This window comes from Prionailurus bengalensis, chromosome B1 (genome assembly GCF_016509475.1).
Source record: "Prionailurus bengalensis isolate Pbe53 chromosome B1, Fcat_Pben_1.1_paternal_pri, whole genome shotgun sequence".
Taxonomy (NCBI): Eukaryota; Metazoa; Chordata; class Mammalia; order Carnivora; family Felidae; genus Prionailurus; species Prionailurus bengalensis.
Genome location: NC_057344.1, coordinates 39,342,483 through 39,367,578, shown reverse-complemented (window position 1 = coordinate 39,367,578; position 25,096 = coordinate 39,342,483). Strand labels below are relative to the sequence as shown.

At 41.1% G+C, this 25,096-nt stretch overlaps 1 protein-coding gene across 3 annotated transcripts in view; it reads right to left on the bottom strand.

Annotated features, from left to right (window-relative positions):
- Positions 1-262: 262 nt before the first annotated feature.
- Positions 263-25,096, bottom strand: part of SH2D4A (SH2 domain containing 4A) — a 62,550-nt gene continuing 37,716 nt past the window's right edge. For all 3 annotated transcript variants that reach the window (XM_043562645.1, XM_043562662.1, XM_043562653.1), the window contains 5 exons: positions 23,880-23,991; positions 21,868-22,078; positions 18,993-19,123; positions 2,271-2,491; positions 263-1,539 (listed from right to left, as the gene is read on the bottom strand). In XM_043562645.1, coding sequence (XP_043418580.1) covers positions 1,447-1,539; positions 2,271-2,491; positions 18,993-19,123; positions 21,868-22,078; positions 23,880-23,991 — 768 coding nt within the window. In that variant the 3' untranslated portion in view covers positions 263-1,446. The remainder of the gene's footprint in view (positions 1,540-2,270; positions 2,492-18,992; positions 19,124-21,867; positions 22,079-23,879; positions 23,992-25,096) is intronic.

The window sequence follows — 25,096 nt, the reverse complement described above, 5'->3', positions numbered from 1 at the left end:
CCTTGGTCACTGCCCAGAGGCCAGCACCCCTGCTGAGCCGGAGGCTGGGGTGGGGATGCAGTGGGGCACAAGACTCCTGGCTGAGGGAATCTGCATCCCACTTGGGAGGTTACTCTTCATCTCCCTTTTTCCTTCATTATCAGGGAGGAGACTGTAGAGCAACAAATGGTATGTGATGTGTGTCACGTTCCACAATTACGTGAACTTCTGTGTTCCTTTCCCAGGGCTGCTCTGACAAATTACCATAAACTCAAAGGCTTAGGGCAATAGAAATTTATTCTCTTAGAGTTCTGGAGGCTAGAAGCCTGAAACCAAGGTGTCAGCAGGGCCACATTCCCTTCCAAGGCTCCAGGGAAGGCATGTTCCATACTGCTGTCCTAGCTGCTGGGGGTTGCCAGCACCCCCTGCCATTCCCTGGCTGCGGCTGCATCTCTCCAGCCTCCGCCTCTGTCGTCCCATGGCTGCCTCACCTCTCCGTGTCTGTTTCCAAATCCCTTCTCTCCTGCTAAGGATGCCAGTCATTGGACTGAAGGCCCACCTGAATCCAGTATGAACCATCTTAACTTGATCACATCTGCAAACACCCTGTTCCCAGATAAGGTCACATTCACAGGTACCAGGGCTTAGGACTTCAACATATCTTTCTGGGGACACCGTTCAACCCACAAGTAGTACTCACACAGCTCACTATTCTGTTCTGGTCTACCCCCACCGGTAAGCACCTCATGCCTCATCCTGTGTGATGTGCTCCTGGATGGAGCCAAGGTAGACTGGGCAAGCACCGTCCTGCTCATGGAAACACACTCGCAGATGTCTGCTCATGCCTCTACAGTCCATGGTATTTCTTTACATGTTAAGCCTCTCCTACATTTTTAAACTCCTCATTCAATTTACATTCCCAACTTTTGTTCTTCTGTGTCTCTTACATCCTGGCTCCAGCATGCGTGACAAATGAAGTGTGTTTGCGGGGTCATTTCAGCCACGAGTAAAGGCTTTTTTTGCCAGCTCCCCAAAGCCAACATGGAACTTAATGTAAACACAAACCTGAGACATTTCAAAATGACGCAAAGAGGGGTCATGAAATACTTCACATGAGCTACTAGTTTTTGAAGTAATGCCTTAATTCCTAAAAGGTTTTGATTCCTTCTTTGTTCATTTTATATACATAATTAAGGTTGTATCCTTCATGTTAGGTAGTTGCTGAAATTGGGAATCATCTCTCTTTACTTTCAGAGTGAATATCCTGCAGAGGCAATTTTCTTTTAACATTAAACTCCAGCATTTGTGCAGAAGAGAGATTTCCGTGGGGCTTTAAGGATACTTCCAGTTGATCAGCATTGGCTCTGCTGCAGGGTGACTTTGGCTTCACATACAAATGTCTATTTCAGCGATGTCTGTCCAGAGGAAAGCCCAGCTGGAGGTTACAGGATGACATGTTGGAGACTGTCACTCAAAGAGCTCCAGGTAGTCGGGCGGCTCATCCTGCTGACCACAGGGGTACAGAAGGAGCTCTTTCCCCAGGGAAGTTATAGGTTCCTCCTGTGAATCAGAAGGCATAGGTCAGGCTGGGCTGTGGGGGGGCAGGTTGTTAAGACAGCATAAATAATAACATCATGTCCTTTCTGCCTCCTCAGGGTATATAACTTCTTGCTTGCCCTTAGCTTTATTGGTTTATGACAATCTTTTTTTTTTTTAATTTTTTTTTTCAATGTTTATTTAATTTTGGGACAGAGAGAGACAGAGCATGAACGGGGGAGGGGCAGAGAGAGAGGGAGACACAGAATCGGAAACAGGCTCCAGGCTCTGAGCCATCCGCCCAGAGCCCGACGCAGGGCTCGAACTCACGGACCGCGAGATCGTGACCTGGCTGAAGTTGGACGCTTAACCGACTGCGCCACCCAGGCGCCCCGGTTTATGACAATCTTAAAAGAGATTTTTCTCATCTGCAAATTGCAGATTTTCTCATCTGCAAATTTCCCTCCCAGGCTTGAGTTCTAAGTAAGAGTGGTCTCAGATGTGGTCAGTGTGTGCACAGATTTTTAGCATCTTCTACATTCTCTGCCCCAGTGGGTTCTCCCTGAATATTTGAGGAAGAACTAGGTTCAATGATAAAGGAAATGCAATTAAGAATCCTGATTATCTAGAAGAATTATCAAAGACTAATCCCCCCATTACTTGTCTCAATCTTTTTTCTCGTAATTGCCTTTCATTGCCTGGGCTGCTGCAGGACAACAATTCACAGAGCAAATTTAGTCTGCACATGGTTTCACCTTGTGATATTCCACCAGCTCCGCCAGGGTGGCATGCTGGAGCCGGTCCACACCCAGGAAGCTGTAGGAGTCCGTAGAGGCATCTATGAGGAAATGTTTGCAGCCATCCTCAGACAGATAGGACAGGGCATAGCCTTTGATCCTTTCACTGACTCGGATCAGAAAACTGCCTGGCACACATGTGCTCAGAAGTTCATTTGCTCTCTTTAATGTAAGAATTCCTGTGGGAAAGAAAAGCAGGTATTTCAGCCAAATCATTTCCAGAACTTTCTTCAGTTAAATATAGCTGTGTGGATAAAGTTTTGTAAAAAGTAACAACAACTGTAAGTACATTTTGGTTCTTAAGAATACAGTGCAGTATCATTCATCTTCTGGTATTTGGTAACTGGGCCAGGTAGGTTACATAAGCAAATGGATAATATAAATGAGGGTATGCACGTTTACCCTTCAGAGTACGTTTCCACCTATGCACCCAGTTATCACACCACAGCTGTTAGGTAGCTTCTGTGTCTGGCATCCTAGAAGCATTAGATCTGGAAGGGGACTGGAAGTTGCCTTCCTCAGTTTATTGACGAGGACTCTATGGCCTGGAGAGTGATCCAACATGGTCTTAAACAGTGCTTCTCAACCAGCACAATGTCTAGAAGTGTATGATCGGCATCTTTGGTTGTCATGGGCAGGGAGTTGCACCTGGCAGCCAGTACAGAGAGGCCAGGGACGCTGCTAAACATCCTACAGTGAATAGTACAGCTTCACACAGCAAAGAATTATCCAGCCCAAAATATCAATAGTGCCAAGCTGAGGACCCTGGTCTTGGAGTCAGCAAGTCAGTGACAGAACCAGGATGGATCCAGGTCTTCAAGTGCTTTCTACAGTAGCTATTCCTAAATCATGCTTCAGTGGCATTTAAAGGAATACAAGTATTTACTTATAAACATATATATACACCTATATATATGTATATATGTTTATATATGTATATACATATGCTTCTATATTTATGTCTCCATATGTTTGTCCTAACATATATTCAAAACAATAAAACTCTTCATATATATTAAGTTTTATACGTATATATAGTTTAGATGCCTCATGAATTCACACTAATTAAGACCAGTCTTTCCCCCAACCAGTCCAAACTCATGAGGTTTGACTCATGTTCCCAATTTCCCTTCTTATTCCCATTGTAATTCATCAGATGAATCACTAACATTGCAAAACATACAGAAGGTATGCAAACACATCTTGGAGAGATGGTAACATCGTTCACTTATTCAGCAAGTTCAGATTTGGGAGGAGGAGCGTTATTCTCCCCCTGTTCCCTTTCACCACTGCAGAGAGAAGCTCTTTCTCCTGTTCCATAGTTAGCTCCGTATTGATACTCTGTATCTTATTATTAGCGGAGAAAAACCCAAAAACCTCCTGGTGAAAGGGCAATGGATGGATCATTACAGTCCTTTAGTCTTATTATTAATAAAGTTAACTGAGAATTGAACCCTAATTATCCAGAACAAAACATTAAATAAAACCATCTCTATTTTACTTTAATAAAAGGGGGATTGAAAAATCACCTGTTCTCAGGGCACCTGGGTGGCTCAGTCAGTTAAGCGTCCAACTTTGGCTCAGGTCAAGATCTCACCGTTTGTGAGTTCGAGCCCTGTATTGGGCTCTGTGCTGACAGCTCAGAGCCTGGAGCCTGCTTTGGCTTCTGTGTCTCCCTCTCTCTCTGCCCCTACCCAACTCATGTTCTGTCTCTGTCTCTCTCTCTTAAAAATAAACATTAAAAATTTTTTTTAAAAAATCATCTGTTCTCTCCCAGCCAAGACAAACCACTCAGCCCTTCTCCTGCCTTCTCTTCTCCCATGTACCATTCAGGAGGCCCCAGGGCCTGCACCTTGAAGTCAGAGCGTTCAACCCCTGTGAGGCTCAACCCCAGTGAAACGCCAGGATAAGAACTGGGGATGTTGAAAGGCTTGGCAGATTCCCCCACTCATAGATAGGAAGCATCTCTGAAACAGAAGAAGAGTCACAACCTCTCTCCTCGGGCCTCCAGCTCTACTGTGCTGATGCCCAGCAGGGTTACGAAAGCCTGTGCTTTACCTCCATTACATCCAGTTACCTTTCTGCCCTATCCTTGACAAGACTGGGCCAACACAATCTGTGGCACCACTGATACTGGTAAGCCTCTTGGATTAGCTGCTAAACTGTCTACTGTAGGTGCTCAAATGATACCCATATTAAGTTCTAACAGATATGGACCTGCTGCTACTGTTGGTCTGTTGTACCTTTCTAGACACACCTCATCCTATTGATAGATTCCAGAGGACAACCATAAGCTGAAACAAGGCAACAGGTAACCAGCCTGCCCTGAGACTAAACATGACTGAGGTCTCAAGACTCTGTGTTTGACTGTTATGGAACCAGGGAGATTTTTCACTGACACTGAAAACTCCCCTTCAGAGGTGAGGGGCTAACAAACCACTAGTGAAGGAGAAGCAGCATTCTGGAAAAAAGATTTCTCTCTTCTTGCAGACTTACTGACAGGCTAACTCTGAAATTGCAAGTTACTTCAACAGATGGGGTAGATGTTATAATTTATAACATCAGCATGTTATCCAGATGGATTTAGATTCCTAAAATGAAAGCTACTCTGGAAAATTATAACTGAACCTGGGTTAAGGTAGGTTAAACTCCTCCTAAAATCAGGTCACGCAGTAGCTGTAAATCAAACTCCCCCAAACCTCTCAAACTGTAATTATTACCCATTACACGCAGATCTTGGCACTGTGTAATCTCCAGAGACACTGGAACACAATAAAATGATTTTGAGGCGAATCACAAGTCATAACGGAGACTTGAACACAATGGTACTGACAGCAGGTTCAGAAGTTAAGTGTTATGGAGAGGAGGCTTTGTTCTTTTTGCTTTACAACAGGATTATCATTTCTGAGGAGCACATTCTTTTGGCTCCTCTGATGATACTGGTCCAAATATAATCTGTTGTTCCATCGAGGGCAGTGGGCACATCCAGGGATGCCTGGCTATGATCGCTACCAAGCAGTGAGCTTTGTCTGCTTGCAAAGAGAGTTCTTGAACACAAAGCCAAAATCCAGCGTCAGATATTAATCACCTGGATTTGGGCAATCTCCTTACAGTACTGATCATTCCCTGATTTACCCCTGTGCGTGACTCTAAGAATTCTAGAGCAGCGGTCTTCGTCCAAGCCCCCTAAAGGCAGTGTCACCTCCAAGCAAGTTCCCTCTGACCAGCTCTCTTCACACATATTACAAGAACCAAGCCTATGTGAGTTCATAGGAGGATTTCTGTGCTAGTGAAGAGGGGTAAATAAAAGCTTTCTTTTACTTCCTCAATTTTTGAAATGAATCAGACAGATCTTCACCCTCCCATGCTCTGTTTTAAGCTGAATCCAGGCAGGGTGTGGCGGGACTACTCCAGTCCAAAAGGAAGCAGATGTCACTGCATAAGGTCTAACTGGATGGCTTCTGGCTTTTAAAGACCCTGGTGCAGAACTGGCTAAAACCCCTGAGGGCCTGAATACCCAGCATGGAGGTTCACAACAGAAGGAGTTGAGAGGGAACCGAGAGAAACGTCCCACTCCTTTCTGTGCGTGATGCCAGGGCACTCTCTAGAAAAGTACTATTCAACAGAATTTTCTGTGGTGATAGACATGTCTGGGCTGGCCATGTGGAGGCCACTAACCATATGTGGCTACTGAGCACCTGAAATGTGACCAGTGTGACTGAGAGCCTCAAACTTTCATTTTATTTAAAAATTTTTAATTTTTATTTATTTATTTTTATTCTTTGAGAGAAAGTGTGTGCACAAGCAGGGAAGAGATAAAGGGTGAGAGAGGGAGAGAATCCCAAGCAGGCTCCACTCTCAGTCCAGAGCCCCACACAGGGCTTGATCCCATGACCACTAGATCATGACCTGAGCCCAAATCAAGAATTGGACATCCAACCAATGGAGCCACCCAGGAGCCCCAACTTCTAATGTTAATTTTAATTAACTTTGGTATAAAGAGTCACATATAGTTAGTGGCTACCATATTGGACAGCACAACTCTAAACCCCACTGGGATGAAAGCAGACCTCCATGACAGGCCCAGGAAGACTATTTTTTTGCAGAAAAGACTGTGAACAGATATTAAGAAACTTGAAATAACTCAGAAATTCTAGCATGGCCCTAGTTGAAAATCAAGTGACAGCAACTACCTCACAGAAGAAGGGCAGTTCTCTGGGATGCCCTTCTCCACAGCTTCCTCCTGGAAAATGCCTACTCATCCTCCAAGATTCAACTCAATAGCATGAAAATAGCATGAAGCTTTCTGACTTCTCCCTGAGCAGTAAGTCAATGTTCCTCTACACCTGCTGAGCACCTGGTTCCCACCTCCACCTGAGACTCACCTGGTCTATCCAGGGTCTCACCTGGTTCCCCCTCCATCCTGGCAGGTGCCATCCATAGCTCTGTCAGCGTACTCACAGCACATTCTACTACTCTGTGTCTCCCTGCCCCATCTCCTTGTGATCTCATGGAGGGCAACTGATTTATTTTCACACTCTCAGCACCTGCTACTTAGAAGATGCCCAGAAAAGAACTAATGAGTAATTCTGTCTTATAATCAAGCCAGAAACTTTCTTCTCTAGGACACTTCTATGCAGCTACTGCCCCTATTGTTATTGGTAGAGCATTGTTATCGGTAGAGACAAGGGATACCCTCATGTTTCTCTGAAGGACTGCTAACTTTGTTTATATGTGTACATCTGTATGCCCTACTTCCAGAACCTGGAAAATATGTGTTTCAAAATCAGATGAAAGGTAACCAAATACCTATAACATGTAGAGTTCTTAATGTCTGCCTGGCACTACTCAAAGGGTGCATTATTTCATTGAATCCTCAAAGCGGCCTGACAGCAGGTACTGTTCCTACTCTCAAATCACAGATGAGAAAATCTGCATCAGAGAGAGCATCATAATGTGTTTAAGGTCACTGAGGTAGGCCAGGAGAAGCGCTGGTCTTGAACCCAGGCAGTTTCACCCCAGAGTCCAGGCTCTCATCCACTCAACCTGAATACTACCCCTGTGCTAGTGTTTCACACTGCTCAACGAGCTTCTATTTACTATTTACTATTTAATTCTCAAACAACTCGAAATAAACAGAACTGGTATTATTATCATCACCACACAGATGGGAAAACTGAAGGAGAGAAGGTATGTGCCCAAGGTTATAGGATCAGTCAGTGATGGTTTCAGGTCTCTTGTCTCTTATTCAAGTATTTTGTTTTTTAACCTCACAGGCTCATGAAGTTTTCCTGAAATTGGCTGAAAGTAAACTACAGTATTTACTTCACACATTTCTCACCCGGGCAACATAAAGAAGATGCATTTTTCAGTGATTACTCAAGTACAGTTGCCTGGATGTAGGAGTAACACATCGGTAACCTCTGCAACCTCCCCTAGGCTCAGGATTCCCATTGCGGAGCACAGAGGGTTTCAGCTTTCTCCTTGAGCAGCATTGGGTCTGCTGAGAGCTGCCTGCAGGCTGCTGCCCTTCCAGAGCTCTGCCAGGAGGCCCTCACTCCTTCTTCTGTCATCTGTCCGGCACTCTCTGCCTCTTGGGCTGCCCAGAAAACCCTGCAAGGAGGGGATGGCACTAAGAAAACTTACATGAAGGAACACATCTCTGCTGTTAAGGTGACATCAAAGTCCCACACTGCAAAGTGCCAAGGTTAGGGGTGAGTAAAGAAAAACTGAGTTTTAGAAGAACTCATTTCCAAGTAGCAACCCTGCCAGACGCAAAGGGCACATGCTATCCATAGGAGGTCTTAAACTTGGACGAGAGCTCTATATTTCCCCCCTTCAGCTCCCTTCCACCTTATGCTTTTTTTAACCCCTTCAGTATTTACAGGAAGTATTTTTGGAGAGGCCCTGGGACCTGCCCTAGATTCTCTATATGGCGGGGGGGGGGGGGGGGAGATGTATGGTGATGTCGAGCTCTCACCCTTGGGGTCTCAGGCACCTTAGAGGTGAGGAAAAATAGAGCTCTTAAAATATTATTCATGTTTCCTTAATAATTAAAGAATAAAAATCACATAATTTGTTCTTTCATCATTACCTTAATGATTAACACTTATTAACTAGGGCTTACTATGTGTCACATTCAGCTCTAAATATTCACATATATTAACTCATCGAATTGTTAGAATGATCCTATTAAGCAGATGATATCACTGTCTGCATTACACAGACAGAAGATCGGAAGTCACGTGACTTGCCTAAGGCCACACAGCTGGTTGATGGGGCTGGGATTTGACCCCTAAGATGTTCTCTTAACCACTACAACTGCAGCCTCCTTTCCCAGAATAAAGAGTATCCAAATTTTATAAAGAAACCACATGACAACAAAGAAAATTCTGACAACAAAACCATAGGTTAAAAATACTTCTCAAAAGGGGCACCTGGGTGGCTCAGTCAGTTGAGCATCTGACTTTCGCTCAGGTCATGATCTCATGGTTCATGAGTTCGAGCCCCTCATCGGGCACGTTGCTGTCAGCCCACTTCAGATCCTCTGTCCCCCTCTCTCTGCCCCTTTCCCACTCGTGCTTTTTCTCAAAAATAAACATTAAAAAAAATTCTCTAAATACCAGGATCCCCCTTTCCATAAAAAATCTGAAGTCAAACCCCCAAAGCAGGTCACTCTCTTTTGCCGCAGCCCCCCCGCCCCGGCCCCTCCACCCTTCCCTTGCCTGCTTGGTCCCTCTTGGTCCCTCCAAGAGCACAGTGTGAAATAACACTGGAGTCTGGGCACCAGTAATGGGAAGCTTGGGGTCCCAGGCACATGCAGGCCATGACTCCCAGTGGCTGGCAGCATTAGGATGAGGATAGGTGCATCATTTGTAAAACTCAAGTAAGCAAGGTCTTTGGGGTTAATGGACTATTCTGAACATTAATGGAAATACATACTAATGTTTTTGCAACTGGTTTGCTACACTGGGTAATTTATGAGAAAAGTCAGGGTCTTGGGAAAAAACAAAAACACAACCCACAATGATGCATAGTATTTGCTGCCGAAAAGCTAGCTCTTCTCAAGTCTGAATAAATGTATGTAGCTTTAGCCTCTTTATGTTTTGTCTTCAGTTAGTTTGGAAATCTGAATCCTAGGCAGTCAGACAGGAGAACTATGGAGAATAATTCAAAGTGTTTTGATGCCATTAATGTAGATGAAGGCTTCATGCTAAAATGTAGGTGAATTCCCAGGGCTCCTTGCTAAGGCCATGCTGGTTCCTCTCAACGGTAGGACAGTGGCTGGCAGGGAAGGGGCCTGGACTAGTCCTTCCCTGCCACACTCACACAGGGACATATTCTCGCTGCTGCCTACAGCCTACCCACCCTACGCAGTGTATGAATCATATATGTAAATGAGGCAGTGCTTAGTAAAGGAAGAAACTTGAAAATCTCTTTGTAAGAGGGGGGCAAATTTTGCTGGCTGCACAGTTAAGAAATCTCCACTCCTCGGCAAAATAGTCAAAGGACAGTTTACCACTTATGAGTGCCAATTCGCGTGTTCATTAAAATTTTAGCCTGAAGAAAATCTTGGGCAGTCTCTGAGACTCTGTCCACACGATCTCTCCTATTGTATGCACTTGGTCCTCAAGGCCTGTGTGGCAGGGGCTGCAGGCCAGCACACTGCCAAAGGACAGGGACACGGGACTCCACTTGGACAGTTGGCTCTAGGGAACTTAAGTCCCAGACAGCAACTGCCTCCTCAGAAATGGATAGGACTTGCTTTCCAAGGAGAATGAAAATTTGGAGGATGTGTCAGAAATGGAAGCAATCAAAATAGCTGCAGTGTGAACTATATTGAAATCCCACAGATGTTAAAGGGATTTGCTTTTTAAGTAGCTTAAAATATAAAATATTGGGACTGAAGCATTTAGAGGCAGGTTCAGTTATAAACCATGAAAGCAAAAGACATCCACAAGAAACAAATCAGGATGGAAATACTTCATCAACAGTCTAATTATGTTCATATTTGAATAAGGAATGTTCATTACATTTCAGCAGAATAATGATCAACTCTTGATGCTTAAAGCAAATATGTGAATCCTCTAACAACAGAAGCAATTAGAAAATTCCTAAATCAGAAATTTGTTTATACACTTATTGCTAGCTTTTCCCCACCTTCCTATTCCCAGTCCCTGATGAATTCTAAGCTCCTGAACACTGTCATGTATTAACAGGAGATAGGAAATGCTAATGGAGGGAATGAAGATAGGAGTCTGTGGGTTTCTGAACAGACTTTCAAACTTGTTTTATTTATTTGTTGGCCCTTTGCTCTAAGAAGTGTAAAAAAGCATGCTAGTGAGTACAGATAATTATATATCTACACACTTTGGATACTCCTATTCATGAACCAGAATAAGTAAAATGACTTTGAAGGATGTTAAATTTAGCCAGGAGGACTCTCCAACACTAATCACGAACTTTACGAACTTTCTAGACAATAACGTGTGTTTTAAAGACTGCTAATAGCATTGTGACCAACCAGATGCAAGAAGAAAATGAATAAAAATAAGGACTGTATTTGAGGGTCAAGATAGTCCAACACAATGAAAGGAGGGTGACAAAGAGAGAAGAAAATAATCCTTTTTAAGGAAACAAAACCAAACAGACTTAACTACAGTATACAGGAGATTTAAATTTAGAAAACAGAAGATACGGCTTTAGCAATTCCAGGACTCACTCCCATCTCTCTGCACCTTCCCTCCCAACATCGTGCTCAACCTAAACTGGCAATGTTCTGCTCAAGTTTTCCAAACAACTTTATTCCCTGTTTTGGGGGGTGGTTGTTCTTTTGTCCTTCCAAATTCCTGTTGCCTTCTGGGGTGACCTCCTAGGTTCTGGGATTTTTAAGGACAAACCCTAAATAAATACTTGTCAAAACAGCAAAGGACAGTTTTTGCAGTAATAAAGATCTATTTTATTGAAGTGCTACTTATTCTTCATATATGATGCTGTTATGACAGTATTTTGTGGCAAAATTAGGATTCTAAAGAAGAGAAAAGCAGAGAGAACAGGAAGGGTGAATTTACTCTCAAGCTGTTCAGTTCTGGTAAGCCATAACAACAGAAACACTACGCGCCAGGCACTGTTCTAAGCACGTTACATATATTAGCTGATGAACTTTTTTCTTAATGTTTATTCATTTATTTTGAGAGAGAGAGAGAGAGAGCGGGCAAATGCCGGAGAGGGCAGAGACCATGGATCATGACCTGAGCCAAAATCAAGAGTTAGACGCTTAACCAACTGAGTCACTCTGGTGCCCCTGATGTACTTTAAAAACAAAACAAAACAAAACAAAAAAACAAAAACCCTACTCTATAATGTAGATATCATTATCCCCATTTTACAGAGGAGACGAACATACCCAGATCTAGGGGATCTGGTCTTGGAGTCTTGTGCGAAGCCTGTACTATACAGTCGACCCTCAAACAACACAGGGTTGAACTGTATGGTCCACTTATATGTGGGTGGTTTTCAAATAAAAATAGTACTGTATGCATTTTCTCTTCCTTATTATTTTCTTAATAATGTTTTCTCTAGTTTACTTCATTATAAGAATACAGGCATAATACATATACAAAATAACTGTAATGTTATCAGTAAGGCTTCTGGTCAACAGTAGGATATTAGTAGTTAAGTTTCTGGGAAGTCAAAATTTAACTGTGCAAGAAGTTGGCACTCCACCCCCTGCATTGTTCAAGGATCAGTTGTACCCCCTTTCCATGCTAAGAGCCAAGGAAACTCTGTGCTTCTCGGGCTGTACATTGAAAAAAACATTTTTTTTCTCACATTTATTTATTTTTGAGAGACAGAGAGTGTGAGCAGGGGAGGGGCAGAAAGAGAAGGAGACACAGAATTGGAAGCAGGCTCCAGGCTCTGAGCTGTCAGCAAAGAGCCCAACGCGGAGTTTTGAACCCACGAACTGTAAGATCATGACCTGAGCCAAAGTCAGATGCTTAACCAACTGGGTGCCCCACTGGGGTCTTCATTTTTAAAAGTCAGCTTGAGATATAATTTATATACAATAAAAATTTTCCAATTTTAAGTGTACAAATGATTGATTTTGACAAATGTATACAATTGGGTAACTACTACCACAATAATAATATAGATTGTATTTCTATTACCCCAAACTCTTGTGTCCTTGGGGCATTTTATTAAACATTTGAATGTTACGTATCTGCCTCTTAAAATTCTCCCTGGGATTGAGCAAAATAGTGTCTGGACAAGAATGTGCTTTTTCCTTATTCTCAGAGGTGGCGATGGGGCATACTTATGCTGGGTGAAGATTCCATGACACTTTACATCACCACTGACTGTAAGATTTAGTGAATTAATCCATTTATTGGAGAAACAAATCTCTGTGGTATTACTGTTCACTGATTTAAATTCCAAGTTATATAAAAAACATGACATGGATGTTCCCACTTGTGTTAGCGGTCAGATATGCTGTGACTTTGAAGTAAAATAGATCTGGCTCTGAATATTGCCACTAGTGTTAGAAGTCCAAAAAGAACTTCACATCTTAGTTCCTAGTTCTTATTCTATAAAGTGGAAATAAAAGTTACCTCCTTCAAAGTGTTCAATGTAATGTTTGGCACATATTAGGTCCTCAAAAAATTGCAGCTCTAACAGAATCTTCTGACAAACAATTAGAAATAATAAGAGATTTCAACAGTATTAATGAATTTAAGATCAACATATAAAAACATAATTTCTTTACAGCATCAACAACCAATTATGTAATTTTTAAAAATCCCTTTCAAAACAAAAAAAATTTATATACGTAGAACTAAATCTAGTTTTCCTTATTTTTTTTTTTTTAAAAAGGTGCATGTCCTATATGGGGAATTTATTTAATGATTTAAAAGAAATATAAGAAGAAATTTACTATGTTCATGGATGGAAAAATACAATAATATAAAGATGGCAATTATATCTCCAAATTAATCTACAAATTCAATGAAATTCTATTAAAATTCCCAACAAGCATTTTAAAACTTGATGTGTTGCCCCTAAAAGCCATGTGAGCTATGTGGGGCCAAGAAAGACAATTTCAAAGAAATAGGAAGAGGGAGAACTTGTCCTAATAGATATAAAGACATAATATAAATATATAGTAATTCCCATAAACAGGATCTTGGTATACAACAGCGGGAGCATTACAAATCAGTGGAAAAAGGAAGACTAATGAATGATACTGGGAGAACTGGCTACTCACATGTAGAATAAATTAGGTGTCTATACCATATATCATATACAAAAATAAATTACAGGTGGATTATATATTATACAATAAGCAAAAACCATAAAGGAAAAATAGCTACACTCAACCTCACTGAAATGAAAAACTTCTATGCCTCAAAATGTGCCAAAAATCTAAAATACGTAGTCTAGGAAAAGATATATGCAACCCATATAATTAATAAAGGTTTACTATCCAGAATATATAAAATCCTACAAATTAATATTAAAAACTCAACTGACTAGAAAAATAGTCAAAAGATTATAAGTAATTACAGAACCCCCCTATCCAGGAACCATGGAAGGCTCAGCCTCACTACAAATCAGTGCAAATTAAAATAAGGTGGGGGGCGCCTGGGTGGCTTAGTTGGTTAAGTGCCCAACTTTGGCTTAGGTCATGATCTCATGGTCATGGGTTTGAGCCCTGTATCAGGCTCTGTGCTGACAGCTCAGAGCCTGGAGCCTGCTTCAGATTCTGTGTGTGTCTCTCTCTCTCTACCCCTCCCCTGCTCATGCTCTGTCTCTTTGTCTCTCAAAAATAAACATACGTTAAAAAAATTTTTTAATATAAAAAAATAAAATAAGGTGATTCCACTTTGGACCCATAAGAATAAGGGAAAATAAAAGTTTGGCAACACCAAGCATGGTAAGTATGTAGGAAAACAGAAACTCTTAAAGATTGCTAGTGGGAGTAGAGATTCATATAATCACTTTGGAGGGCATTTGGCAATATTCAATATAATTAAAGATTCATGTAACCTACCCTCCTAGCAATTCCACTTTTAGATATACACCCTGAAGAAATTATCACATATGTGTACAATGAGGTATGTCCAAAAGTATATACCCCACATCATTTTCTGTAATGGCAAAACAAACAAACAAACAAACAAACAAAAAAAAACTATACCAAATATAGAAGGGATGAATGAATAATGATAGTGTGTATAATAACATACAAATATAATTATTAAACACATATAAAGCATTGTATGTTTACACTTTATGTATTATAAATAACATATATTATAATATACTGCACAATAGGTAAAAAAAATGAGCCAGTCTACATTTATAAAAAAGGAAAAATCCAGACAACATAATGTTGGGAGAAAACTCAAGTCGCAGAACAATGCCTGTAACATGATACCATGTAAATGTTAAACACAAGATTGCATGTTTTATAGAAGTATGTATACGTTTAATATATCTTAATATATTTTATAAAAATTCACACACATCTACATATATAATGAGAGTACAAAAATGAGAGAATAAAAATGAAAGGATAATTTCAAAAGAGTGGTTCACCCCCTGGGAGAGAAGTATACAGAATCAAAAAGGCAGTAAAAGAGGGTGCCTTAATTCTTTCAGGCTTTCTTTCCTTTTTTTTTTTTTTTTTAAGTTTATTTATTTATTTGAGACAGAGTGAGAGAGGTGGGGGAGGGGCAGACAGAGAGGAAGAGAGAGAATCCCAAGCAGGTTCCACACTGTTAGAGACATGGGGCTTGATCTCACGAACTGTGAGATCATGACCTGAGCCAAAATCAAGAGCCAGATGCTCAACTGACTGGGCCACCCAGGTGCCCCAGGTTTTATTTCTTATTAAGAAAAATAGATATGAAGTAAATATGGCTTCTAACATTCACTGTACTGTATCCTAGAAAGTAGATATAACATTTGCTACAATGTTGGTCTTAGTCATAGCTTCCTTTGTACTTTTTGTTCAAAATAGTTTATAATAAATTTTTTTTTAAATAAGGAAAGGGAGAAAAATCCTCCATAATGTGGGTAGGCCTCATCCAGTCAGTTGAAGGCCTTAAAAGAACAAAGACTGACCTTGCCTGAGCAAGAATGGATTCTGCCAGTGTTCAGCCTTTGGACTCGAGCTCAGTCTTCCCCGAGTCTCCGGCCGGCTGGCCTACCCAACAGATTTGGGGCCCAGCAAGCCTCCACAGTCACGTGAGTCAGCTCCTCAAGAGGCTGGCCATAGAAGGATCTTCAGGAGAAACAATTGCAGAGGTCCTAAGAGAGGGGTAAGTGTGGTGTGTCAGGGATAGAAGGGAAACGAGTGGTGGAGAGCAATGATCAAGGTAGGGCTCTTCGAGGAATATCATCTGAGACGGGGCCGGAGCAATAATCAGGGGTGGATTAAGCCAGCTTTGTGAGCCCCAGGGAGGAATTTGGGTTGTACTCTCATTGCAGTTTGATTATGTTGAAAACGGGGGACAGCAGAGGAAAGATGGAGACCAGTTAGGAGGCTGATAAAGGAGGGCAGATGAGAGATCAAGATTAGTTATTCACGTGGTGACAAAGTCCAGAACTTTCTCCTACTGAAGGGGCTTAGCAGCAAGGCAAGATGCTCTGGGACATACACTGTAGTTTTCCCAGTCCTCCTAAATGAGTGTGAGTATAAAATTTCCAAATTAACTAACATGAATTACCTTTGCAGAATATTAAAAAATTAGAAAAACGCCCAGTACAAAATTCCTTCACAAGGCCCTCTGTCAAGACTGCTGGGGCTTCCTAGTATTCTTCATGATTCTGTGGTTGCACAGTGTAGTAAGGTGGCCTACAAATTTGCAGGGAGGTTCTTCCCAGGGAGCAGGTAGGAAAGCATCCTGGGAAGGAGCCAGTGTGTACATCAGCTCCCTGGTCTCCAGGCTACTAGGAAGGAACATGGGAAGCAGCTAAGAGATGTCAGCAAGTCATTCCATCTGGGTCCTAACACCAAACTGAACCATGTAAAAGCTAGAAATGTGCTCTGGCTCTAAGGAAAACTAACAAAAAGTGTAAAAGAACTTGAGAATCTTCAATGGGTTCTCCCACAAGTCCCACATAACCAATGGGACCAAAAGTCCAGTAAAAGTTGAGACATTGTGGTCTCTGAAAAAAGCTTGCTGAGAGAGAAGTGGGGAGATGGCATATCTAGATGTGCTTGAGATCATCAAAAGATGCTCATGAAGTAGAGTTCAGCACTGCATTTCAGGATCTCTCTTGTACTTGGGATTTTCCAAGCTCTTACATCTAGGAGATCAGACAATATCCTACTTTACTGCCTCTAATACTGGCCCCCATGGACAGATATTCATCTCATCATTATCCCAAGTGAGGAGGGACACCTGAGACAAAGATCTGGCGCCATCACAATGAATGTTAGTGCTCCCCAGGGTCTTGTCCTTGTTCTTCTCTCATCATTCTTCCCAATTCACTCCTGGAAAACCTCATCCCTCCCATGCTTTTCATTAGGTGCTGATAACTCCAATATATTATCTCTAACATTGTTCCATCAATTCAATTTCCAAAGGAATATTTTCATATGACTGCCCCAAAGACATTTCAAACTCATCATATCCCAGATAAGCTCATTGTCTCCCCTCTTCTTTTTGCCCCTTAATCTCCCATCCTCTTGTGGTCTTTCTTCCAGCTGATAGCATGCCACCTTCTGCCTAGCCCCACAAGCCAGAGATCCAGTAGTTTTCATTTCCCTTGTCCTCTACCCACTCATCCTGTCTAAAGCTAATTAAAAGAAAAGGGTAAAAGTGTGACTTCCACAGTGAAAAATTAGCTGACCAAAACAGTAACATAAGAAAGGCAGTTTCTGGAGTGCATGATAATGGAGGAAGATGGTAAACCAATACAAAAGCTACCATCCCATTATTTTAAACAGGGCTCATGAGCAATAAACAATTATATTTTAAAAATATAAGATATTATCCATCTTTATCATAGAAACATGTGAAATTTTGTCTTCTTAAAACAGAAGATAATGACTTACATGACTATTAATATCATATTATTTACATTATACTGTATATTATTTATTTTGCTTATGACTATGATAAATATTTATACAAATGAAAATAAACAAGTAACAATTGCAACTAATAAGTTATTAAAACTCAAGAATTTATTTTTTAATCAAAGCTCCAACTGGATTTTTAGTTCAACTTTGTCTTTCTCACTTTTATCAACTGTTTCAAATAGAACTGCCTGTTAAAGTACCAGGATTTTGAATTACATGAACCAACATTTTCAATGTCTCACTTCCTGCTGTTCAAATGAACTGCCACCCTTGTAATCAGGGATGACAGCATCTTCTACCCAATGACACAGAAACTACAAAGTACTGATTTCCTCAGTGCTTATCATAAAAAGGAAAAAAGGGGGGGCAATATGAAACAGTGGAGCTAACGTGTAATTGGCCATGCTCTTTCTATTCATCTTTTGACACTGATGTCCCTCTTTCTTCCAATGTCTTCCAAGAAGAATGGGAAGAATGGAGGCTTACGACTCAGTCCTAGGAGGGGGAGGGGCTCCTCAGGGAATGGACAATTACTAAGGCCTAAATTGCCAAAGAACACATATTTTCAAGGAAAGCTAGACAGTTCCATAATGATCTGACTGCAAAAGCAGCCCATTAGCAGAAAGCCTATTACAAATAATATTTTTCTTTTTAGAAGAGTTTGCCATATTATAGGGTTGGGAGCCTATTTTTGTGGATATATTTATGTGTGACATGAATACTAGTTAAACACGATTCAACATGATTCAAACCAATATACCCTTTGCGACAAGTGTGCTCTGTGAGAGAACTTTATTTTTGTCTTAAAGCACTTTTGTTGTACATAGAGCCAATTAGTCCAAATCAACCACAGACATTACAGAAGCAAGCTGAGGCAAGAAGCCCCTTATTTTCTTGAAGTCCAAGAAACTAAGCAGTCAGTGAAATGTGTGCTGGGTACACAGAGGACTTGAATTAATCAAATTTCTAGTGTTAAATGGCTTATTAGGTAATATCTGCTCAGGCTTCAACAAACCCACCTGGCAGCCTTAACTACTTAATGGAAACATAGATCAAAGTAATAGAATTTTTAGGTTAAAGATCATAAAGTTCAATTTCTTCATTTAATAGACGAGGAAAATGAGGCTTAGCTAAATTGACTTGCTACAGAAAAAGATGATTTGCTCAAAGTCACTCAACTGTCAATGGAGAGCTGACCTTTGGATTGCTAAACCAATGCCTTGCCCACCACACCCAAGGGCATATCTGACTCATGGTGGATGGTGGACAACAGGCACTGCCTTTTGAGGGGAGCCCTAGTGTAGGTGACCAGGAGGCACTGTCTTCCCCACCCACCCGGCGGTATTTCATTTGTGGTGATAAATTAGCCCACAGTACATGCAGAGACCACAACCACTGTTTCCTAACTTCATCATGAGTTTGCAACCCACTGAGAAACCTTTGAAAAACTCCTTGTGAAAATAATTTCAAAGGCTCTTCTTGGGCAGCACAAATAAAAGGACGCCTTTATTCTTTTTGCCCTCCTGGTGGATTAGCATAGCTCTGTGCATCGCCAGATGAGGTTCCATTGAGGGAACCTCTGTACTCACCATGGAACCAGGGAGCTATGGCGTCTGAGGCTTTCTGGTAGCCTGCTCGCAGAGGTAGCTGCTCCTCTTTAAACCACCGAATGATTTCCTCTTGGGCATAGCTGGATGCCATCCTCGTCACTCCCTGATTTCTGTTATTTAGAAAATGTTTTTCAAGTTAGATTTAACTAATTTGAAAACAATGCCTTTAGAACTCATATATACCCTATATATATATAATCATGTATATATTATATATATTTGAAAATCTAATTACATGGGCTGAGCTAAAGGGAGGTTATACCCCTAATTACTGCCATCATACAATTCCTTGAGGGCTAGTCAAGAAATAGGAAAGAGGGGCACCTGGGTGGGTTAGTCGGTTGAGCATCTGACTTCGGCCCAGGTCACAATGTGAGTTCAAGCCCCACATTGGGCTCGATGCTGTCAGCATGGACCCCACTTCAAATCCTCTGTCCCCCTCTCTCTGCCCTTCCCCAACTTGTGCTCTCAAAAATAACATTTTAAAAAAATAGGAAGGAACATAAATCTGTCACTTGTCCTTCTGGTCCTGTGGGGCTAGTCATGGCTATGAGCAACTGCTGTGTTAAAACAGAGATTTAATTCATTTTTAATGTGAATAAAAGCTCCATTAACTCCCAGTTAAAATTTGAGAAAATAAGCACTAAAAAGTGAAATACACCCAGCACTACTTTCCTTGGGCCATGTCCTTGCAAACAAAAGAAATCAAATGCAATAAAATAAATTTCCTTCCTAACATTTTCATTATTAAACTTTCTCTTCTTTCTGTTTCCATCTCCCTGACTTGCTTTCTTCTCTCCCACACTTTGAAGAAGTTTGGTTCTGCTAAAGATAGCCTCAGAACTATAAAGTAAAAAGAAAGAAAAATGTATGAAGATTGGTAAAAGAAAAAAAAAGATACAAGCAGCAGAATCATTTTGAAATATATTCAGTAGCAGAACTTAAATTCTGGGATGTAAGTCAATTTCCATTACAAAAGTAACATTGCAATGTAATAAACATATTTCCAAGTCTCACACCACAGCCCACTAATTTTGAGCAGAATTCAGTGTGAAAACAATGAGGAGTTTGGATGAACTACTGGGATACCTGTCATGTAAATTAATGTATGGCTCTTTATGCGTTTTATGGTAACACATGTCACTGTGAGTTACATGTGACATATATGTTAGATGTACATATATGCAGGTACATATTCATATATATACATAAACAGTATTTTGGAGAAAGTAGCCTATAATAGTTGACTTTTTTGGTTATCAGACACTGCACACACATAAGATTACATGATGAGTGCTCTAATTAGCTTTCAAATTAGGTTCTTTTTCTTTGGGAACTCTATGGAGATTAAGCAAAACATCTGAGGACAGCCAATCTCTGTCTTTTCTTGGGCTGGCTCCTAGCTGACCTCGGTCATCACTGTTGTCCCAGCCCAAAACCCATCCATTCTGGCTGCCTCACAAGAAGCATTTCATGCAAGTGTATTAAGTTGGAAAAAATGAGCTAACTGAGCACAGCTCAAAACAAGAATTACCCTTATTAAAGGCCACCTTCATTGCTGTCAATCGCATACACTGTGCTCTGAAAATACTGTGGGTCAGGACGTATTTCAAGGCACAGTCCCACCCTCAAAAGAGCCTGGAGAACGGAGGTAGGTCCACAAACAGCCCTGCTGGGGATCTGTGGTCAATACACAGACAAGCCTGGGCACTGGAAAGGACCCTGTGCAGGATCTCACACCTTTGTGACCTGATCACAGAAGTTTGAGGATACCTGTTTCTGATTGCCTTTCTTGGGTTTTTGTCCATAAGAAAAAAAAAAATGATTCCCCAAACTGTCACTTTGTAGACGATGATCATTTAGTTCGGGTCCCCAAGTCACAAAATGGAACCTTTTAGTTAAGTAGAAATAATTATAGTAGAGGAAAAGGTTCACCTTCCTATTTCCTCTGAGGTCATAATCTCCCTTAGGAAAAGCCCTGAAGATAACTACTGTCTCCAAGCAAAGAGAGATTTGTTTGCTTTTTATTTCTCCATGTTTGTAACCGAGTATTTTTAGTTTTTATTTCAGAAGGCAAGGCTTTCAGACAGTTCTGTTTCACTCAATCACTATTTGATTTCTCTGGTATATTTTAACTATCACCTTTCTACATATTAGAATACGAAAAAAAATCATATAATATCCAGGAGAAAATAATTTTATAATCAGTTAAGTAACATAAAGGAAAGGGGTTTCTGCTATGATATCATTGTATTTTTCTTCATGGATTTTACAAAACAAATTGTTCTAATTTCCCATAGCCTTGGAGGCAAAGGCACTGTTATGACCAAAAAAGTATTCATTCAACAAAGGAACAGTTCCAAAATGTCAACATATGAGCTTGGCTCTGTATCCCAGAACAAGGATTACCATCAAATCTTTAATCCTGAGCAATGAAAACATAACTCTACTGAAGCCATGAAAGTCAGCAAGCCATTAGATTCCTACTTTGATATTGTTTCCTACTAAGAGCAATACTGAGCACTGGTGAAACCCCTGTTGTTTCTGTTTCTCCCCTCATTGGCTCCCCTTCAGCCCAAGGGTGTGGGGGTGCGATAGTAGCATAGGAAGGCACTGAACTCGATGTGCATCCTAAATTACCGGGTATCTTAATTACAACAACTGTGGATATTTTATAGATAAGAATGAGACGAATCCAGACCAGGTATCTCAGGAAGACAGGCTTGGAGAGGAGACTGAATTTAATTTCACAGGCAGCCAGCTGGTCCTTCACTCCCCATGGCTCATCATGCAGTTTGTCTTTAATCAGCCAGTTTCCACCGTTATGCTTAAAGCCATCTGTGTGGCTTCTTACCTAAGAGGCTTTCGAGGGTATCCTGCTGGGGTTAGGAACAGAGGCTTGGGTGGAAGCGGAGGTCTTTTTGGTTTCTGTGGAATGCTTGGGGGGCTTTGTGGTCCCTCACCGCTTCTTCCTTTTTCAGCTGCTAGTGATAACCTCTTGTAGTCTTCCCGCGCTTGTTTAGCCAAAGAGCGTCTCTTCTCATCAGCTGCTTTGGATTTTCGCACTAGGAAAACAAGGCAGGGGGGGGGGGGGTGTTGAGAAAGACCCTGGTCAGCCAACAGAGATGGTGAGAAGACTCAGCTGGTGGAGAGAGCAGTCTCCCAGCAGATTCTGTCATCTGATGATGACAATGAACAATCAGTGTCAACACCTATGACTCACATAGTTCAGGCTTGCATATTCACAACTGCCCAATGTTCACTGCAGACTTCCTATCTTTCTCTGGGAGTTTTAGGACTTTCTAAGAGGGAGAAGGAAGAGGAGGAGGAAAAGAGGAGATAGAAATGGGGTACATGTTTTAGAATTTCCTGCAGTTGGCAAGACCAAGTGGTGAGTCACAGACCAAGTGAGAATTCCAACTGACAGGGGGTCTTTGAATAAAAGAGGTGATGTCACATCCCTCACACACACAGCTCAGGATGTCACCAGCAAAGAGCAGACTATGAGGAACTCCTCAGTGCCGTGGCTCCTGGCTGTGGACAGGATGAAAGAGTGGTGATGTCCACTCCTCAGTCCACAGAGAACTGAACCAAATGTAAATTGGCCTGCCAGAACAAAAAAATAAAATAAAGTGATTCTCACCACAGAGAATGTGTTGATACACATAAAAGCATCCCAAAGTCACCTTTTAATGTTGCTTTGTAAAGCAGAAGGTTTGTTGTTTTGTTTTGCTTTTGTTTTGGCCACACAGTGGTAAAGGACTCTAATGCAGGATGTTAAGACTAATTTTTATTGTGTGTATTTGCACTTCAGCCATTATTGGTCAAACCCTGTTAGGTTTGGCTTTAAAGAGATGCCAAAAATGTTCCATTACGCTAGAATTTCACTGCATAGAAGTGATTGGATCTTGCAAATGTTTTCATTTCACAAAAACTGTCATGTTAATGGTATTCACTGTTATGGAACTGAACACAGTATTCTCCACATCCTGCAAACATTGCCACTCCTGTTCTCTCCCTCAAGTGGTCTCTAGGGATCACCTGGTAGGTAAGCCTTTTTCTGGGTCAGCTGTTTCAAACAAACATTTTCCCCTAGCATCCCTGAGCAGGCTCTGCTCTGCCTTCACCTGCACTGAGCTCTTCCTAAGGAGGTCTATCTTTGGTGGTGCCACCTCTAAAAGGAGTCAGGGTTAGGTGACAGGCATGGGAGGGATGCTGATATATCCAATTGATTATTCCTGGGTTCTTCTATTACCAAGTTGAGTTCAATGTTGAAATTTAGAAAAATACAGGATAACAAGAATTCAAATAAATCTCAGATCCCACCTCTCCAAAAAAAACTAATGTCGACATGTTAATAACCTTCCAGTTCTTTTACTTCATATACTCGAGCATTTTAAAATTGGGATATTTTGGGACACCTGGATGGCTCAGTCAGTTAAGTGTCTGACTCTTGATCTCAGCTCAGGTTATGATTTCAGGGTTGTGAGTTCAAGCCCCATGTTGGGTTGTATGCTGGATGTGAGGCCTACTTAAAAATAAACAAACAAACAAACAAAGGATGTTTTTCATACTATTTTGTAATATTTTTTCTTCTTCAAGTAAAAAAAAGATATAAACATATCCCAAATTCATTAAACACTCTTCTAAAACATGTTTTTTCATAGCTATATACCATTCCATCAAATAGATACGACAGCTGTGATGGTACAAAGATGAAAGGAAAACCTTTCTACTACTGTTCAAAAAGAGACTCATAAACCTTTGTGTAACAACTTAGTAATAATTCTCTCAACAACTACGTTTATTAAGAGAAGGAATTGGCCTGGAGAGTCTAAAGTGTTATGGAGGCCCTGAGGTACTCACAAGATGCCTGCCACTCTGAATCTTCTTTCCAGCTTTTATAAATCTGCTTGGTTTTCTCCCCATCTATTTGTTTCAGTTCCTCATCTTGTGTTTTCTTCATGGATTCTTTCTTCTGTTAAAACAACAACAACAGAAACAAACACTAATGACTGGCAGTTTTCTGTGAGGAGGAGAGGTGGAGGAGGGGAGGGAGGAAGGGGGTACAGGGATGGGGAGGGGACTCAGGTTGGTTTCTGTTTAACTCCCTTGCAGCCCCTGGCTAGGCAATTTGTTGTGCAGGAAAAGCTTGGAGTCAGTGATACCTGAAGCTGACTCTACCGCCACCTAGCTGTACAACTGCATGGCCCCTTACCAAACCTCCCTTAGGCTGTCTTCCCCTAAGTATAATTACAAAATTAAAACTATTTCGGGGCACCTGGGTGGTTCAGTTGGTTAAACATCTGACTTTAGCTTAGGTCATGATCTCGCGGTTCGAGGGTTTGAGCCCTGCGTCAGGTTCTGTACTGACAGCTCGGAGCTTGGCCTCTGCTTCCAATTCCATGTCTCCCTCTCTCTCTGCCCCTCCCCCACTTGAGTTCTCTCTCTTTCAAAAATAAACTAAAAAAAGAGAGAATAAAATATTTCATAGGGTTATATTGAGGGTTAAATAATATTTAAAAAGTGTCTCCCATAGTGTGTAACACAGTAAGAACTCAATAAATATCCATTTTCCTCAAACACAGCACTTCTCTGTTTTAAGTTGAATTCCCTGAAGTAGTGTGTAAATACTGTTTCATGGCACCAATGTAAACACTCTAGTATCTGACAGGTTCCATAAAAATAACAGTACATTTCTACAGCAATCTTAGCTGTATCTCCATGTGCCCTCGCACCAGTGTGTCTAAAAATGTGGTACTTACACATGATTTTAGGTGACCCAAAAAGGAATATTTTTTTGTATTTTAAAAAAAGCAGAAAAATATTTTTACAAAGCATCATCTTTGAGAAAACATAAAATAAGAAACACAAGTCTTCCTTAAAAAGGGAATTTGCTTTTGTTTATTGTAAAATATACATAATATAAAAATTACCACTGTAACCTTTTTAAAAGTTGTGGCAAAATACACATAACATAAAAATGACATTAGCCATCGTGAAGTGGACAGCTCTATGCACCACTACACTGAAGGAACTCGTTTTTAACGAAAGAGAAACTAATACCCCAAATCACTTAGACC